Source organism: Carassius gibelio, chromosome A7, assembly GCF_023724105.1.
Source record: "Carassius gibelio isolate Cgi1373 ecotype wild population from Czech Republic chromosome A7, carGib1.2-hapl.c, whole genome shotgun sequence".
Lineage (NCBI taxonomy): Eukaryota > Metazoa > Chordata > Actinopteri > Cypriniformes > Cyprinidae > Carassius > Carassius gibelio.
The window spans coordinates 23,924,557-23,939,333 of record NC_068377.1 but is presented as its reverse complement, the minus strand read 5'-3'; the positions used below and the strand labels follow the sequence as shown (position 1 = coordinate 23,939,333).

Genomic DNA, 14,777 nt, shown 5'->3' with positions numbered 1-14,777 from the left:
TTCTATCTGAATTAAGACTATTATTCTCTGACTTGGTAGACTTTCTTTCCTCCCTTTACTATTCCCTCATGTTGTTATTGTTTATGTACAGACTCTTTACGGTAGTTTGATAAATTTATGACATTTCAGCAAGTTTTTCTTCATTCTTTTGTATTGAAAGTGCTTACTGATGTTGAGATTTTTTAAAAATGGTTTTAAAAACCAATAAACATTTTCTAAAGTATTGCAAATAATTTGTTCTGTCTGTTTCAGACCATTTTGAAACCCAGATTGGCTTGTGCAAAAAGAGTACAGGAAATCTCTTTTTAAAGATGAATTTAAACGATTTTGTGTAAAGAATGCCAAAACTTTGGCCCTTGACATGAGTGAAGTCATTTGTAAACTAAATCAGTCAACCAGTTCAAGCTGTATTTTGAGCATTGAGAAACATCTCAACTTTTGCCATGTGAAACCAAGCTACTGAACTGATATAACGGATTTATGAGAATTATTTAACGGATATTGAATATATAGGGATATAGTGTTTACTGAAGCACTGTGCGTTTCAGGAAGTCAAAGAGAGATTCTTCTTTGCCTGACGATGAGTCACTTGTTTTGCATGAAATTTGAACTCCACAAACAAACAGACCCATGACATATAAATACAATTTCACGTGACCAGCAGATGACGCCATAACACTTTTATCCAATAGCACGCTCTATACAGTAGGCTCACGTCCTCACAAACTAACATTCGAGGTCGTCAAGACAACAAACATCCTTAAAACGTAAAACAAAGTATGCTATGGAAATGTTTTATAGCTTTTGTAATTGTCCGGAGTGAGCTCATATCAAACGCTGTATTTCCAGGAGTGTGACTCATTGTCCACTCGGTCGGTTTCCTGACGACGTCATTGCTTTAGTTTGACTAACTCACGGCTTCAAGTTTCATTTCAGCGTTGACAGCGGCGCGTGGCGGGCTAGACCTCTTTTCTTTTTAGATGACTTGTTGTAACAAACAGAAAACCAAGGTGGAACGAGTTTAAGACTTTGTGACCACGGATGAACCATGGCTACAATAACGTGTCGAGTGCAATACCTGGAGGACTCGGACCCGTTCGTGTGCTCAAATTTCCCCGAGCCCCGCAGACCTCTCCAGTATGACCTGAACGAGCACTTGCTATTGAACGAACAGATCGCCGGGATTCACAAGCTGCTGGAAGCGCCTTTAAAGGTCTGTGAAGCTCATTTACTTCATAAAGGTGTGCTCACCTGCGCCGAATAAGTGTCAGGGTGGAAAATTGATTATTTTAGGCAGTACAGTTGCGCGTTGAGGTTAACGTTTGTATTGTTTAATGAAAGGCTAGGTTCGTTTTGTCATGGAATAGTCCATAGAATAATGTCCTGGAACTGAGTGAAGTGTATGGCGTCATGATGGAAGGGACGGAGCTTATGACATAAACCTCAATTCTGACATCAACATTATAAGGTCAAAGTATTAATAACTGTTTTTCGTTTCTTTTTTGTAGTTATTTTACATAGTTACAGATATATTGATTGATTGATTGATTGGAATTTATAATGTACAAGTATTTTTTTTGTCATGGGAAAAAAAAATATATATATTTATGTCCTTAATAAGAAATGAGTTTATTTGTGTTATATAAGATTAATAAATAATTAGTAGTTCACACAAATACAACAAAAACATTTGAGTTTCTAATGCTTAAAAAGTCAAGGAGCACCAAAGTGTACTGTATTCATGGGATATGAAATGCAATGTTTTAAAGAAGTAAACGGTCAGATTCAAGACCACATGTCCTCTAGGTTAGGTGACTCCTCATTCCCTTGCATTACTGAAGATGCTGGAGCAATTAAAAGGAATCAGGACCATGTGTAAACATTGTTGAAATACTGTGCATGAATAGATCCATATTTGTTGCGCACATTAAAACACTAGACAGAGATGTTTTTCCAAGTGTCTTTATTTGTACACAATGGTACAAAATTTGTCACTTGGACAGTACCCTTTCAAAAGGTACTAAATTGCACCTTTTAAGTATTAAAATTTACCATTTTGGTACTACTGTATACCTTTAAGGTACTAATGTGCACACTTTAGGGATAAAGTACAAAGGAAGGTAGCACACCAGTGACAGCTTTTGTATATATTATTTATTAGTTTATTTCTGTTTGGCTGTATGATCATTATTAGCATGCATGTAATTTGCACAGATTTGTGTGTGTGTCTCCTTGAGTGCATGGTGTGTGTGAATGTAAGTAACTCTTTGAGAGGGTCGCCAGAATTGCCTGCCACTGGAGAGTGAGTTGTTGCTTGCGGAAAGGGTGGGATCTGTAAACAGAAGATAAGCTCAACTCCTCAATCAACTCATTATTGGAGCACAGCTTCAGACATGACTGTATCAAACACCGCCATTCAACAACAATGAGCTTTCTTTGTTGTGCACTATAGTTGAGTGCCAATGATGGTTGTTTTGTTATGTATGGGAGCATTTTCATGTGCTATAATGGGAATGTGTGTCAAGGGTTACAGATTTGGGATTTAATTTTCTCAATTTTATGTTTTAGCTGTGATGTAGTTTGTGTCTTGCCAGATTAATATGTGCATAAAGACAACAAGACTCACCTTCCAGTTCCACATTCAAAAAGCATGAAACTATAATCTGTTTATGTGCTGTGTCAAGTAACAGTGTCAGGCTGTGATGTTTCTCTGTCTCTCTCTCTCAGTTAGAGGAGTGTGCACTGCAACTGGCTTCTAATGGGAACTACCTGGATCTGGAATCGTCCCTTGCTGAACAGAGAGATGATCTGGAGCAGCTCTATGATGACGTGGAGTAAGAATGACTTCAAACGTTCTCTTTCTCTTCCTCTCCTACTTTCTTTTTTTTTTTTCCTTTCGTTGTCTTTTAGTTTAAAGGGATAGTTTACCCACAAATGAAAATTACCCCATGATTTACTCACCCTCAAGCCATGCTATGTGTATATGCCCTTCCTATGTCCATCATCCGCTGGAACGTCTTGTGTATGTACATGCCAGTTAACAGAAGCTAGAGATTACAGGTTATAAAGTTTTAAAAATGGATATTTTTCTTACAAAAACACATCAGTTGGCTCAAGAGGCCTTTATTAACCCCCCGGAGCCATGTGGAGCACTTTTTATGATGAGCTCTATTGAATATCACCCATTCGCTGCTGTTATAAAGCCAGGACATAACTCAGACTGGATTCGTCTGAAAGAAGAAAGTCATATACACCTAGGATGGCTTTTTATCAGAATGGCATTTACAGAAAGAAAAAAAATCGTCGTTCATTAAATTTCATACAATTATTTTTTCTATTATTTAAGTTCCTCCCTTGCTGACTTGAATGAATAAACTTAAAGGGTTAGTTCACCCAAAAATGAAAATTATGTCATTAATGACTCACCCTGATGTCGTTCCAAACCCGTGAGACCGTTTATCTTAGGAACACAGTTTAAGATATTTTAGATTTAGTCCGAGAGCTCTCAGTCCCTCCATTGAAACACTGTAAAAGGGACACTGTCCATGTCCAGAAAGGTAAGAAAAACATCTTCAAAGTAGTCCATGTGACATCAGAGGGTCAGTTAGAATTTTTTGATGCATCGAAAATACATTTTGGTCCAAAAATACCAAAACTACAACTTTATTCAGCATTGTCTTCTCTTCCGAGTCTGTTGTGAGCGAGTTCAAAACAAAGCAGTAACCGGATCTTTTTGAACCAGTTCACCAAATCGAACTGAATCGTTTTAAACAGTTCGCGTCTCCAATAAGCATTAATCCACAAATGACTTAAGCTGTTAACTTTTTTAATGTGGCTGACACTCCCTCTGAGTTAAAACAAACCAATACCCCAGAGGAATTCATGTACGCCCCACTGATGGTAAAATTTAGGGATTATTATTATTAGTAATAGTAGTAATTTTCAGAAAATAAAAAAAAAGTTGCGTTATATTATCATTTTGGTTTTATCTTTTAGTCCAGATTTATTAGTCTGTGCTTTAGTAGGTGGTATTCAGTTGATTTTTCTTTTCATTGTAATAATGTGTGTTAATCTTGGGAACTAAATTATTTCAAGTAATTCAGGAGATTGATCAAAATTAATTTTCATCAATTTTAATGAATGTTTAATGCTTGAGGTAAATTAGACTTTTTTTATGCATCTGTAAGGTGTGAGAAACAGTGACAATGATTCATTTTCTTCTACTTTCTCTCATGCTCCCTGTCTAACTCTGGCACACTCTTGTCTCTGGTTCAAGTCAAACGCTCAGCTTTTCTCAGAAAAAGGACACATTGTTCATCTTGTAGATCCTTTTTTTGTCTTTTCTTTTTTTTATCCAACCTAATTTTAAACTTACAGATTATTTTAGCACAATATTGTCGAGGAGGTCTGTCTGGCTGAAGAAGAAAAAAGGAATTAAAGAAAGAACATTTCCTGTATGTTTGTAGGTCTCCTTCCCTGCACATCCATCCATTTGTTCCTTTGTCAGATGAAACAGAATAGAAACAATACTGCTGAATTTGTCATAGTCTGGAAATGCAATGAAAACTCTATTCTTTCTTTCTTTGTGTTTAGTCTTTGATGCTAAACTTGAGGATTCATTCCCCAGTTTGTGTCAGCTTTGTAAAATAATGTCAACAGTGACTAATTCCAACACAGATTTTTCATTGAGAGCCACTTTGGATAATAACTGTTGAATAAGTGTTTCACATTTTATTAAAGAAACACTTAATGAAATTCAGGAAAATACAATATAATGAGCAGCAGATTTTGAGATGTACCATGATGCTTAAAAGGGAAGTAGAATAGACAGTACAGCTTTACACATTGCCCTGTTTAATCACAGGTTATTGTTTAAGAAGATGATAAATGTATATTTAGAAACAGGCTTATTCATAAGGATGTATGACATTGGGCACATTGTTCTGTCTTCTTTAGTATAAATGTAACACCTTCTTCACAATGTCTGTTATATGATTGAGTTAAATAAACTTGTGCACTGGATAAACTGCAAACAGTGTTTGGACTAAAAGCACTTATTTTTTAGACGAATGGTTATTTATTATTCATTTATATGTAGAACGTCTGTGAACATCTGAATGTTCAGCATTACCTAATTAAGGCAGGTATCAGTTTCACTAAATCATTTATTAGTGTTTCTTAGTAACGCACAGTCAATGACAAGAGTGGTTTCACAGAGGCAGAGCCAGCGTTTCAGTGAATATGCTGACCACAGTCTCCGAGTACAACACTCAACCACAAATCTAGAACTCTGAGTCAGCTCAAACTGAAGAATTGCATAACTCTGGATCTGTATTTCTACTTAAGCTGTTTTTCCCCCCAGATTTGTTCAGCCTTGCTCTGCAAAATCACTTTAAAACCCAGCAGAGTGCTGTGTATGTAAATTGGTTTGTTTGTTTGTTTTGCTACTGGTCAAAAGCTTTTTTTTTCTTTTAAAGAAATTAATACTTTTATTTAGCAGTTAAATTGATCAAAAGTGACAGTCATTTAGAACATTACAAAAGGTTTATATTTCTGATTAATTGCTGTTCTTTTGAACTTTCTGTTTACTAAAGAATCCCCCCAAAAAATTTTTGCGGTTTCCATAAAAATACTAAGCAGCACAGCTGTTATTATTATTGATTATAAGGTATAAATGTTTGAATACTGAATTAATGGCTGCTGAAATTCAGCTTTGCCACCACATTAATAAATTAGTATTTAAAATATATAATAAAATAAAAAACTTTAAGAGAGGTGTATGCTTTTTTCTAAACAGTAATAATAAATAACTGTTTAAATACAGTTCCATTTGAATATATTTTATGATTTTACAGCCTTGGAGAGCATAAAAGGCTTTTTTTCAAAAACAAAAACAAAAAAATCTTGCCTTCAAAATCTTAAGAATGTTCATATGTATTTTAAGTCAAAACATTGCCATCATTTGCTATGTATTTTTCCCCCTTTTCCCCCAAAGCTTATAAAATCTTCCAAGACCTCTTCAGGATAAAACTATTGCAAATATATTTGCAAATATTGCAAAACGCAGTAGTGACCTTATTGTTGAAGGAGAAATAGCAGCTCCATACCAGCTGAAATACCTTAATTTCTCATTATGAAGTATTTTTAATTGGATGTTCTTATTTTCTAACTGTAACTGTGTTTGTGGGTGTGTGTGTGTGTGTGTTTAAATCATACATGGTTTATATTTGTAAGCTGGCAAAAATGTCGCCGCAGCTGGAGCTCCTTCAGGTTCGCTGAGATTGTCAGGAGGAAACACGTCATTTAAAACAGCAGCACTTGGAAAATAGAAGACGAAATTGGGGTGTGTGTGAGAATGTCTGTCTTTGTGACTGGGTGTATGAACCACACAGAACATTGCGAAGAAAACATGAGCAATGGATAGGTCCATTTTTGGCCGCGGACACTCTTGATGCATAGTTTCCATGCCTGTTTACTCTCTCTTTCCATACCTTAATCCCTACCAACCCATATTCTCTCTTTCTGATTCTGTCTCCAGTCTGCCTACAGTGTAGGCACAGTGTTCTTTAAATGTATCTTGCTCCATCTGCATTATCAGTAAAGTAATCATTAAAGTAGTTAAAAAATACAAGTGAATAGAATTCACCTAGAATAATGATAACAAGCGCACTGTGTTTGTGTGTGTCTGAATGAAGTTACTTGGTTTGCTGTGTGATGTCTTAATTCTCAAATTTTCTTCTTTCTACAGAAAAGGCAAAAAGCCCATCTTGATTCTCCGTACGCAGCTCTCAGTACGGGTTCATTCCATCCTAGGTAAGAGTGTATGCACAGTAATACTCTGTGATGAACATATGACTCGTTTGCATGCAAGTGTTTGTATCTGTATTGCTGAGGTGGCAAGTACGTCATCCCTAGCTTTCCATTCTGGCTACTGGTTTAGTTTGTCTTGGAGAAGGAATAAATGGGCCGCGTTCTCCAAAAATGCTGAAATGTTATTATCCCTGTATGTTTTTTTTCCGCTCAATTGGGATCTTTCCAACTATATATCCTCATAATCCCCAGTGACAACTTCAGGTTCAGCTATAGCCTTTCATTGTAACATAGAGCTGTTAAAGTAATGAACATAAGAGTTCCCCACTTAATAGTTCAGCTGCAACTGGTTTAAGTCAGCGATTTAAGTGAAAATTCATCCTTGTTTTTTCTTTTATGGTCATCATAAACGGTTTTAAGCTGGCCTATAAGCAAGTATAATACACAGGGTTTATTTTTTTTTTACTTCTGCAAGTGTATTCTGCTCCTGCAAGGTGTGTTAATATTACACCATAGCATACAAGTAAGAGCACTTCTCTGATCTACTCTGACCATTGTCGAGGAAATTCTTGTATTCTGTGTGTGTGTCCATTTGTGGGATACGATGGTGTATGAAAACGGCAATAACAGTCCAGATATTCTTCACTCTCCTTCATTTAGTTCTTGGTTCAGCTAGACTAAATATGACATCTCTACTCTCTTTATTGAACAAAGTAGCATACCGTATTTTTCGGACTATAAGTCGCACCTGAGTATAAGTCGCATCAGTCCAAAAGTACGTCATGATGAGGAAAAAAACATATATATGTCGCACTGGACTGTAAGTCGCATTCATTTAGAACCAAGTACCAAGAGAAAACATTACCGTCTCCAGCCGCGAGAGGGCGCTCTGTTTTCAGTGTAGACTACAGGAGCACTGGGCAGCATAGAGCGCCCTCTCGTGGCTGTAGACGGTAATGTTTTCTCTTGATTCATTTTTCTCTGTTCATGTCCAACTAATTTTGATAAATAAGTCGCACCTGACTATAAGTCGCAGGACCAGCCAAACTATGAAAAAAAGTGTGACTTATAGTCCGGAAAATACAGTAACTAGATTCTGCTAACTCCAAGGATCGAGTCCATGGGCCAGTTTTGGCATCAGATTTATGCTGTCCTTGTGAAGTTAGCTTATTTCCAGTCCTGTTAAATGCATTTCCAAAATGTGCAGTATATACTTGGAAAAACATTAATACTCAAATAGCATATCTAAATATCTCATTTCTGATGTCCAGGAGGTAGTTACAGAGTGACCTTTGGAGGGTTTTCTCTCCACATATTTAGAAAGTGGTAAGATTGTGTGTTTTTGTTTTTAAAACAGAAAATATTTTAGCCTATTAAAAAAGCATTTGTGTCTATAGGGCAGTTGCCAGGACCTAGTCACGCCCCTGTTATTTTCATTAGGATTGTGTGACATATATAGTGAACGGATGAGTGGGTTGAAACAAGGACTATGGAAACCTAATGATAACCACTGTGAGGATTCACTCTTCCTCACACTATGACTGTCTCTCCTCCCTTCTGTCTGTGAATGCATGTCTTATCTAGCATTATATTATGCTGGTTTATTTTTCTACTGATGGGACATGTTTGAATGGAAGTAGTTTTTTGAGTGTGATGTGTGTGTGACTTTGGGAAACACAAAGAGAACAATGCACCTCAAGACAGGACAGACCAGTCCAGTCCTGGGGTTTCTTGGTCACTGTGTGACACACAACACTCCCGACTGGCTCTTATGGTGTGCTGAACCTTTGTTATTGCTTTTGTCGTCATGCACAAAAGATAATGATTTAGCAGTTTCGCACACTAGATTTTTACTTCTAAACTGCTTTCTAGTAATAATTGAGGTAATGCTGAGTCCTTGTAATTGTGTCGTCAGGAATGTCCAAAGGAATGTTCAGGAGTTTAGTCACATTGCCTGTTTGTTTTCTCTGTGTCTCTGCATGAAGTGTTGCTCTTTTCAGATCTGAGATGGTTTCCTCTCTATGTTGACCATAGAAAATGAATGAAAAATCTTTCCAGTGTTATGTTTACATTTTTTTCACATTTGGATCAGTTTGAATCAAAGAGCACATCAGTCCAACCCCTACAGAGCTGTTGCAGTGTCTGGCATACTTTCAGTTTTATTAATTGAGTCATACTATGTTCACACTTTTACCCATTTGTTATAAACGAGTGGCCAGGCTCTGTTCCAGTGCTGGCTGTGACTGTATGGTCACATGACTTTGGCTCTATTGATTCTGTCAGTGCCAGCTGTCCCACCCAATCAGATACGAGTAAAAATAGTGGCTGATTTTACTGAAATACAGCATTCTAAAGAAGCCATTATAATTAGTCATGGCTGTTTATTATTTTTTCATTTGGAACAGGCTTGTCACTTGGCTAATAATAACCGTGCCTAGAGAAATGGGTAATTTTACATAGTTGCTTTGTCTTCAAAGTAGCGCATGATCTTTTATCATAACTATGCACATGAATAGGTCTTTAGGGTTCATGCGCTCGTCCTCCAGTGATGTTGTGAAATTATTCTTAGCTGAATCACAGCTTGATTTTCATTGCATAATTCCAATCTTTACATGTGAATTGGACTTTCTGGGCTATTTTCTGACGTTATGTTTTTCATACTATTCCTGATATACAGCAGGTTCAGTCTTTTTCTGTATCAGAACACTGTGTTCCTTTCCACTCCGTATCAAGTGTGTCCTCTGTTGCTCTCTGCTGCAGACATAATTTATGGAAATGAAAGAATCTGCTGTTACTTCCCGGGTATCTGAAGTAGCGTGTAAAATCTGTATATATCCATTCAGGATTAAAAAAAAAAGACTGCTGGCTTTACAATTTATAACTCCACAGAGGCTTATCAATATCTAATGTACACATTATGTAAGTGCTTCAAACATCAGTTAATTAAAAAAACATTTCTTTTCATAATAACCACATCTTCTATGATATCCCTGTTTCATAATGTGTGGTTTTAGGTTGAAAAAAAAGAAGGCTTAATCTCCTTGTTTTCCTGTTGTTTTAGAAATAAGCTGAGGCTGCACCCTTTCCTTATAGTCATGTGTGAATTTTAATGGCGAACTAAGTTTTTAGTGTCAGTTTTGGGACATTTGCTAATGTTTTTATTTTTCCACCATATGAATGGGTGATTGAAATGGCCCAGGTTCCCACAAAACAATGTAGTTCATCATATCCTTTACTCAATCAAGGGTTTTGTTTTTTTATTTTACCAGTAAAGGTTCAAAGCGTTCCTCAGAATCCTCAGCTTGCAGGTCCTTGCAACATTTTTTCTCGCTGCAAATGGATAAATTTAGCAATATCATATTATTGTCTTTTGCACATACATTTTTTTTCTTGAAACTTGTAAATGTGGCAGGTTCTTACCCAGTTTCTGACAAAATGTGAAGTCTGAAGATTGTTCTCTGTTTAATAAGCTACAGTATATATGTAACATTGAACCAACAACACATTGGCAAGTGAATATATTTTAACATTTATCTGAATCAAAGGCAACAACTAGCTGGAAAAAATGTATGTGCTTTACTTTGAATTTGAAATAAAATTGGTCAAAATAATCACTTTTGAGAAAGTGCATGAAATACAGTGAGTAAGTTCAGAAAAATGCTGTGGCAATTTTTAAAATGTTTCCCAAGTAATTAAGGAGGAACAGTGTCATTTAAATTGGCCAACAGGAAATGCCATGGTGCAGATAGGTCATCCCTAAGGCCTCGGGCTTCTATTTCCTACTCTGTTTATGTGAGGCTTGGCAGCAGCACATACTGTTCAAATTTTAGCAAAGCCTCCCATACGTCTGTCATTAGCATCAGTTCTCTAACACCTCTACAGGCCCCGCTCCCTCACATAGACACGTGAACACAGGTCACAGGTCATAGTTTTCATAGAAAACATAGAAACATATTATGTAATCATTCAAGTGGTATTTCAAACCTTGAAGTGGATTTCATTGTGTTAAAATGGGACAGCTGAGTATATATTTTTATATTTGATGCCACTCCACACACTGTTACTCCTCTTAAATGCCTCTAAAATCATTCTTCCATCTACAGCTTATATTCTTAACCCTATCCAGCTCACAGAAGAAGCTAAGTGACTTCTGGATCTAACTAAACTGTTGTTGGCTGATCTGCTTCAAATCCCTGAGTCTCCATACTGCAGGGTTCCCACAGTCATGGCAGACCTGGGGAATTTCCAGGGCTGAAAATCTTTGTAATCGTCTCGGAAATTTCTAAAAAAGTGAATAGTGAACCCAGAAATGATGTACGGCTTGCTTTCTTCTGTGAACCTAAGATGACGATGTTTGGAAAAATGTCTGTTGTTTTGTCCATACAATAAAGGTCAACAGGGTCCAGTTTTTTGTTTTGATCCAGTGAAGTGTTTCTTAATATGAAAAAAAAAAAGTTAAATCATCTTTATTGTTCAACAGAAGAAATAAGTTACACAGGTTTGGAACAGCATGAGGGTGAATAAATGTTTTTTTATTGTTTGGGAGAACAATTACTTTTTTTAGAGGAATGGATGTGTCAATAAAGTGTGAGAACCCTGATTTCAAAGACAACCTCTAAGCCTGTCTCTGATTCCTTCATGTCAGCTGTCTGATCAGACTTACTTGGCTGTCTGTGCACAGTGTGTGGTGAAATGCTCTGAAGACAAGGTTATAATCTGGGGCTATCTACTTTATCAGTACCATTGATATCTATTCCAAATGTCCTTTCTATTGAATTGGCTTCACTGTAGCATCTCAGAAATAGTTTATTCAAGATTAATATATGTATATTAGAAACTGGGTTGAATTGAAATGGTGGTTATTCACCCCAGACTCTTTGGACTTTCTGTCCTCTATCGCTCTAAGATGGTTTTCTAAGCATGGCTGCCAATGTTTGGTCCACAGGGACGAGGACCCAGACATCGCATTGGAGGCAGTTTATAATAGAATACAAAATATTTTTTGTAGTGGCACAATGCTATATGCCAGTAAGAACTCTTATGTTCCACATTCAGTTTTTACTATTTTATTATATTTTCCCCCTTCAGGCTGCATGTACAGTGGGTTACCCAAGTCTGCAAAACCCTAGAACATTTTCTTTCCCTCTGTGCCCAAGTCATTTGTGTCTGATCTCTCTGTGACATCTTTTCATGCCTTGTGTTCCTGATCCACCTGATAGACTCAGTCTTAAGCATCACAGTCACCACTGAAGCATTTCATATTCATGTGTTGGCATCTCTCCGTGGAGTCCTCATACCCTTGGTGACTCATTTGGATCACAGGTTTTCATACCTAGAGAAAATATCCCATAATAGTCAGTTGCTAGTGTCGTACTCTATTGCAAGTATGTGTTGAGGTCAAGTCTGAATCAGGTTTTGGCTGGAATGAGTTTGGTGGATGTACTGAGTCATTACCCCAGGAAATCCTGCATCCATGTGTCTGTTGGAGTTTACATGCATTTGTCCAATTTCACAGACCACACATGTTGCACTAAAAATAGCATTAATAATAATAACCTTTTAGTGAGTGAACTGCTTCATCCGGAAGTTTAATTTCGTAATATTTTGGAAAGAGATCCCAGTTTGGTTCTCTATAACAGGAAATGTTTTTTTTTTTTGGTAGTCAAACCCCTCTGACCTAAAATATTTACTTGAAGTACCTACTGAGATCAGTTTATAATTCAATGACATTTCTTAAAAAAAGCTGTAGCCCATCTGCTTCAGGGTTCAATGTGTTGTGCGTTCAGGGATGCACTCTTAAAAATAAAGGTACTTCAAAATATGCTTCACAGCGATGCCATAGAAGAACCATTTTTGGTTCCACAAAGAACCATTCTGTCAAAGGTTCTTTAAAGAACCATCTCTTTCTTACCTTTTTTATAATCTGAAGAACCTTCTTTTGCCACAAAGAACCTTTTGTAAAACAGAAGGGTTCTTCAGGTGTTAAAGGTTCTTTTTGGAACCATTTAGACTAAAAGGTTCTTTGAAGGCACCCTGAAGCACCTTTATTTTTAAGAGTGTGGTTACTGTTGCTTTTCTATCACCTCTAACCAGTCTGCCCATTCTCCTCTGACCTTTGACATCAGCAAGGCATTTTCGTCCACACAACTGCCGCTCACTGGATATTTTCTCTTTTTTTGACCATTTTCTGTAAACCCTAGAGATGGTTGTGCGTGAAAATCCCAGTAGATCAGTAGTTTTTGAAATACTCAGACCAGCCCGTCTAGAACCAACAACCATTCCACATTCAAAGTCACTTAAATCCCCTTTCTTCCCAATTCTGATGCTCGGTTTAAACTTCAGCAAGTCATCTTCACCACATCTAGATGCCTAAATGCATTGAGTTGCTGCCATGTGATTGGCTGATTAGCAATTTGTGTTACCAAGCAATTGAACAGGTGTACCTAATAAAGTGTGTTTGTGTGTGTGTGTGTGTGTGTGTGTGTGTGTGTGTGTGTGTGTGTGTATGTTAGTGTTTGCACGCATTAGCTTTTTTCCTGTGTGTTTTTATGTCTACTCACACCTGGCATCAGTTTGAAGTGATTAGGAGCTATGTTAGCATTTCATCTTCAAAGTCCAAGTTCCCTACTGCAATAAGTGGGGTTTGAAGTCACAGATGGCTGTGAGTGATAAAGATCTTTTAATGTGATACATGGATATCCAACAGCACAGTTCTCTGGTTGGTGGGCAAAGACATCAAATAATGCACAAAATACTTATCAAAGCACTCTAAGCTTAAGACATGATGTTGATAATGTGACAGAGAAATCAGCTGGGCAAGAGGTGAACGCTTTAGGTTAAATCTTATGAATTTAGTTTTTACCACTGCAGATGTCTCTCATTGGACTAAGCACAATTGCTTTTTTTGTTTTAGGTTTATGGTGATGCTGACCTCATTTACTATTGATGATGCCTTGACTATGGTCTTCTAGATTATGGGAATAATTTAGATTAAACTTTTTTTTTTTTTTTTTGGCAATGTGCTCTGTGCATGCTTTCTATCAATGCAGATCAGAAAAGAGAAATGTTTTTCTAGTTTGCCTTATAGGGCTGTCATTAAATGTACTGCAGCCAGGTAACGGGAAGCAGTCTGACCTATTAAATGTCTAACCTGTGAACTTTTATTGTGGCATTGCTAAAAGGGACCCTTACCGTCTTCACAGGCTCATTGAACTGTCCCCTGCCATTTTTAGGAATTGACCAATGTGCATTTCTTATGTCCATATGGGCATGCAGCAGGAGTTTATTTGGTTAACTGCATTTAGGATGGCATGTGTGAAAAGGACAAACAAAGCATTTATGTACAGCCATTGTTTTGACCTGCAGTGTTAACCTTTTCCCTGCCATGGAGTGGAACCTTTTTCAGATGTTAGGGATTGCCTACATCCTTTTCCATTCTTAATTTCTTATGGAATAGCGCAATAGAAGGAACTCACAGCATATCAACTTTTAGAGGAGCAGGCCCTCAGAAATGGGGGTTAACTGAGGTAGAGGTTTATTGCCAGACTGCCACTGGGAATAACACTGATGTGTTTGGCAAGAAATGCTGTAGTGGTTCGCTTCATTCAAATGTCAAGCAAACATAACCTGTAGAGATCATTTGTTATGGTATATTCAAAATTTGAGGTTGATCTCGGTTCATGCCCTAACAAACTAACAAGTTTGAAAAGATAATTGGTAATGCAAAACTAGAATGCCAAAGAAGGCTCTTCTAGAAGTGAATAATCCTTATGATGTAGTTAAATGAAGTACCCCCTGTCTGATAGTTTTATTCTGATTGCCCGACGATTCTGAACTATATAACGATTGAGTGTTGTTTGTCATGATCACCAAGCTGTAATTATTGATTAATAATTCAGTAAGAATTAATGTTGAAAACAGATGTGCTTTTTTTTTTCATTCTATTCAAAATTCTATTACTCAATACC

At 37.0% G+C, this 14,777-nt stretch overlaps 1 protein-coding gene across 6 annotated transcripts in view; it reads left to right on the top strand.

Moving 5' to 3' along the window:
• Nucleotides 1–705: 705 nt before the first annotated feature.
• The window catches only part of LOC128016886 (FH1/FH2 domain-containing protein 1), a 41,528-nt gene continuing 27,456 nt past the window's right edge, over nt 706–14,777 (top strand). For 4 of the 6 annotated variants that reach the window (XM_052601758.1, XM_052601757.1, XM_052601756.1 and 1 more), the window contains exons 1-3: nt 707–1,213; nt 2,728–2,834; nt 6,749–6,813. In XM_052601758.1, the coding sequence (XP_052457718.1) occupies nt 1,049–1,213; nt 2,728–2,834; nt 6,749–6,813 (337 nt within the window). In that variant the 5' untranslated portion in view covers nt 707–1,048. Of the gene's footprint in view, nt 1,214–2,727; nt 2,835–6,748; nt 6,814–14,777 lie in introns of all 6 variants that reach the window. The other 2 variants (XM_052601754.1, XM_052601753.1) reach the window with 1 other exon arrangement.